The following is a 5,296-nucleotide window of genomic DNA, read 5'->3' on the forward strand; positions in this document are numbered from 1 at the left end:
ACCATGTGGTTGGGAAGCAAGCTTCTTACTACACAGCCACTCCTGCACCTGGCATAACAAAGGAAGACGAAATTATGTTATTAAACTTCATTAACCTACAGCTGTTTCAGCTGTAAGATTGCATCTTATAGCATGAAGTGCTTCATGTCTGAAGCTCTGGTGAAGCTATAAGGTGACACACAAGCATTCAGTTATGCATTGCATCTTATAGAAGAAACAGCTGTAAGCTAATGGAGTTCATAACAATTTATTGTTCTTTTGTCATTACTATTTCTTATTACTGCTCTGTACTCAACTTTCAGCATTGGTTTGATTTTTGAATTCCTTCTCTCACAGGAAACCAAAAGTGGTAATCAGTGGGAGAAAGGTCTGGGGAATAAGCTGGGTGGGAAGAACTTCATAGCCAAGTTCTCCCAACTTTGGAGTGGTTGAGCATTGTCATAATGATTGACCCTCTTCTGTTGCCCAGTCTGGGATGGAGGAATAACAGTTTTCTGTTCATTTTGGCAATTTCATGGCAACATGTTTCTGCAGTAATGGTTTTTCAGGGTTTTAAGAAATTATAGTGGATGAGTCCAGCAGTACAGCGCCAAACAGTTACCATAACCTTCTTTTTGAAGAGCTCAGGTTTAGGGAAGGTTTTTGGTGCATCATTTTGGTTCAGCCACTGCGAAGAATCATTTTTATTATTGTACAGAATTCACTTTCCATCGCAAGTTACAATCTGGTTGAGAAATAGATCGGTCTGGTTACAGAGAAGAAGTGATTAGCAAATTTCATATCTGCACATAGTCTGATTTTCATTCAAATCGTGTGGTACCCATTTCTTGAGCTGTTTTGATTTTCTGATTGCATGCAAATGGTTGTGGGCAGTTTTCTGGCTAACTTGAAGTTCTTTTGCCAGTTCTCGAGTGGTTTTACATGGATCTTTCTCAATGACAGTCTTTAATTGACTATCATCAATGAAAGATGGGCGTCCACTATGCTCATGATTTACAAGGATCAGGTCTCCACTGGGAAATTGTTTAAACCATTTTTGAGATGACCACTCACTGGTCATTTCCTCACCAAATGTTTCGCTGATGTCGTGAGCAGTTTCAGCTGCTTTTCATCCTTTTTTGAAGTTGAATAGCAAAATTGCTCGAGTATCATGCTTTGACAGTTCCATTTCAGATGATTGTAACAATGGTGAAAAATATCAATGTTAATTTATTGATGCATTTGGGCAAGTCTATGTCTGTATTATCAGACAATTGCAAAAAAATGTTAAAAAAGAAAATTCAATATTCTGCAAAAATCCGGTGTAAATTCTTCATGGTTTAAAATGTTGCTTATTTTTTTTACTCAACTTGATAGTATAAGTTGTTACATTGTGTCAATAATCATTTATAGAAAATGATCAATTTCAATTAATCAATTGCTTTAATGATTGTATTTATTTAACGTATGTTTTAATTTTCTTTGTATTTTTTATACTTTGTTTTTTAAAGAGTATCAAGGTTCCAACGTCAGCAGATTTCAATCTGCTTGATTACAAATTCAACGACTTCTCATTGGACGATGACAATACCTTACAAGCTTGTGTTCGGATGTTCCTAGATCTTGGATTTTTACAGCGATTTCAGATACGAAATGATGTAAGTATTTCTTCAAAACTCATTATCACTTCTTAAATCTAAGTGTGGCCAATGGAGTGAGAGTGACATTGGACCATATTGCTCAGCATCTACCCTTTCTGAGCTCAGATCTCTGAGAAATCTTACCACCTTTATAATTATCGTCTTAATCACTATTAAGGCAGTGAACTGGCAGAGTCATTAGCATGCTGGACAAAATGCTTAGTGGCATTTTGTTAGCCCTTACATTCTGAGTTCAAATTCTGCTGAGGTTAACTTTGCCTTTCATCCTTTCGGGGCCGATGAAATAACACTGAGGTCAATGTAATAGACTACCCCTCCTCCAATTTTCAGGCCTTGTGCCTATAGTAGAAGGTATTATTATTATTATTATTATTATTATTATTATTATTATTGAGTGAAAGAGTAGCATATGCCATCAAAGTGACACTGGGGTTAATAATACAACTTGCAAGATTAAGATCCCCATCAACTGAATGGGGCTACAGTAGAGAGAGAGAGTGTGTGTGTGTGTGTGTGTGTGTGTGTTGGCTTGGCTTTATGCTAGAAGATGAGCCAGAACAGAAGAGGGCTTTTGTTGTAGAGGAGCTACTGAGCCACATGGCTACTGACATTATAGAAAATTGAGTGGAAATAATTGGGATGGGTCTGGAATGAGAGATAAAAATAGGAGTGATGAAGTGTCGGAGTGGACCCTCCAAGGTATGAGAGTGAGTAGATGTGAGTTGGGACAGGAGAGCAAGGAGTGTGGATGAGTAGAGATTGCAAGAAGTGTATGGGAGGGTGAGAGATAGTTAGAGACGGGGACTGGATGAACATGACAGTCAACCGATGTTGTCAATTCACCACTCAAACTCATTCACATTATAATTGTTCCTAACTTGGGCCTGAAAATTAGAATCCTAACAAATGAATCTTGGTTTTCAGTGACTTTAGAATTGATAAGCATCGTGTAGTGGCTATGTTTTTTTATGCTTAACGCCATCTGTGTTTTCATCTTCTATGTTGTACTTGTTTTAGTCATTGGACAGGGGCCATACTGGGACACCACCTTGAAGGGTTTCGTTGAACAAAAGACCCCAGTACACTTTTTTATTTTTAAAGTCTAATAGTCTATTGATCAATTTTGCCAAATTGTTAATGGATGTAAACAAACCAACATCGGCTGTTAAGCAGTGGTACGGAACAAACAACATAAACACAACACGCATGCAATCACGTGCATCTGCAATGGGTTTCCAACCAAATTCTCTTGTCATTTGTTGGCCCAAGGTTATAGTACAAGGCACTTGCCCAAGATGCCGTGCTGTGGGACTGAACCCAGAATCACATGGTTGAAAATTGAGCTTCTTGACCACTCCACAGCCATGCCCACATCTCCATATTTAAATATAATTCACAGAATCAGTGTTCCATGCTATTTGCAGTCACAAAATATTTAAAATTTGGCAGCACTCAGTTAACCTATTACTTTTTTTCCCCCACAAAGCAAACACCTTGTTTTTAATGAGAAAGATAACAGACAGAAATTTAATTGTTACAGCTAGTTTGAATCTTATCTTTCCTTCCCATCCTAAAGCCATTTATCTGCAGACTGACAGCTACCCCAAGGATAGAATTATGGATAATCAAATCAGTTTCGTTACTGAACCTTCTCTAATAATTTTTCTTTTTCTTTTTTTCATCTTTTATTATTTAAAACTATTTTCTTGGCTCATATCCTTATTTCAACCCAACACCTGAGGTCAACAAGTACATATACAAGAATGTACAGCGAGATTATCTTGTTGATCATTAAATAATAGCAACTTTGTAAACACCCTTTTAGTCTAGTTTAAGTTTAGCTTTGATGGGACACTGTCTGAACTTAGATCAGGCATGGCTGTTTGGTGTAGAAATTCACTTTGCAAACCTATAATCCCAGGTTCAGTTCCACTGCTCAGCACCTTGAACAAATGTCTTCTACTATATCCTTGGTAGACAGAAGCTCTCTGAAAATCTGTTGTGTGTGTCTTTAAGCATCATCATTATCATTTAACATCTGTTTTCCATGCTGGCATGGGTTGGATGGCTTGATAGGAGCTGGCAAGACCAGGAGCAACACCAGGTTCCATAGTCTGTTTTGTTTAGTTTTCTATGGTTGGATGCCCTTCGCAATTTACAGAATGCATTGGATACTTTTTACATGGTACCATCATAATGCTTCCTATGTGGAACCCCAAAAATGTTATCCTCATCATTTAACATCTGTGTTCCTAGCTGGTATTAGTTGGAGTGTCTGACAAGATCTGGTAATTTTGAGGACTGCATAGTGCTCCAATGTCTGCCTTGGCTTGGTTTCAGCAGTTGGGTGCCCCTCCTAATGCCAACCCCATTACAGTATATACCGAGTGCTTTTTTTCCTCATATCACCGACAATAGCGAGTCACAGGAAGAGAAAAAAATGTAAAGACTTCTTGCTAATAAATGATGGTGGTGGTGGGGAGTACTTCTGTTGAAAGGCTAAATTATGACAGGGGGACAAGCATAGATGTCTTGCTATAGAAAAAATACATGGCTGTTCCACATTATATAGGGTTGCGTGGGAGTATTTTAGAAGGAGATAAAGATGGAAATGGAGTGCCAAGCAAACATTTAAGGTGTCCGAAAATAAGCATAAGAGAGGATAGGATACAGTCAGTGGGTTGGGGTGGGGGAGTGGATACTTTCATAAGAGTGGTTCTTGACGGTTTTTTTTTTCTTATGGATCCCTTTAATTCCTATTTTACTTGGGTGGATCCTCATCGTCTCTCAATGTTTAACCCTTTACCATTAAGATTCCTCTCACAAATGTGGTGCTTGTTTAGTCTTTTTACTTCATTATTCTTGGTTTACAAACACACTTCTTTAATCATTGAGTTCATGTGACATCTTGACTTTTTTTTCCTTTGTTAGAAATATTCAATAGATTTGTCAGTTGAACAGGTGCTAGACCAAGTCTGTTATCCAAATATATACTATGTCTTCAGGTAATGTTATTACACATCAATCAAAATGTGTTTTTTTGAGAACTTATCTTTGAATCTGTTTAAGAATAAATGTTTGTTTTATCAGCATGAAACGGAGTTTGTATAACAAACATTGAAATAAATACACAGCAAATAGAATTAAAATGTTGTTCGCTTGCCAGTTGTCTTTGACAAATATTTTTTGTCAGGTCAGATAATATTGTGAATAACCAAGTCAACTGGATATCAGACAATGGAGTTGAAAGACACAAGGCAATCAGGCAACACTAGGCCTGTATATGGTCACATGATCTGCTAGAAATAGCAGTTAAATCTTCTTCAAATCATAACCTTCAATTTTTGAGAAAATGGCCACATTGAATTAGGAAATAAGCATTCACTATGTATCAGCTATAGAAAATAATCTAATATTGGGGCATATAAGCCACATGCCCTAATACCCCTTTTTTTCTGTGAAGGGCTTATATGCCCCAATGTTAGAGAATATTTTATAGCCAATACATACATACATATATACATACATACATATATACATACATACATGATGGGCTTCTTTCAGTTTCCGTCTACGAAATCTGCTCACAAGGCTTTGGTGCCACACAGTAGACTGAACCCGGAATCATGTGGTTGGTAAGCAAGCTACTTACCTCA

The 5,296-nt window shown here is 37.3% G+C and overlaps 1 protein-coding gene across 4 annotated transcripts in view; it reads left to right on the plus strand.

The window, feature by feature from the left end:
• Window positions 1–5,296, plus strand: part of LOC106879863 (dual 3',5'-cyclic-AMP and -GMP phosphodiesterase 11) — a 237,486-nt gene that overhangs the window by 181,194 nt on the left and 50,996 nt on the right. For all 4 annotated transcript variants that reach the window (XM_052966180.1, XM_014929579.2, XM_014929581.2 and 1 more), the window contains one exon: window positions 1,491–1,637. In XM_052966180.1, coding sequence (XP_052822140.1) covers window positions 1,491–1,637 — 147 coding nt within the window. The remainder of the gene's footprint in view (window positions 1–1,490; window positions 1,638–5,296) is intronic.

Source organism: Octopus bimaculoides, chromosome 3, assembly GCF_001194135.2.
Source record: "Octopus bimaculoides isolate UCB-OBI-ISO-001 chromosome 3, ASM119413v2, whole genome shotgun sequence".
NCBI lineage: Eukaryota > Metazoa > Mollusca > Cephalopoda > Octopoda > Octopodidae > Octopus > Octopus bimaculoides.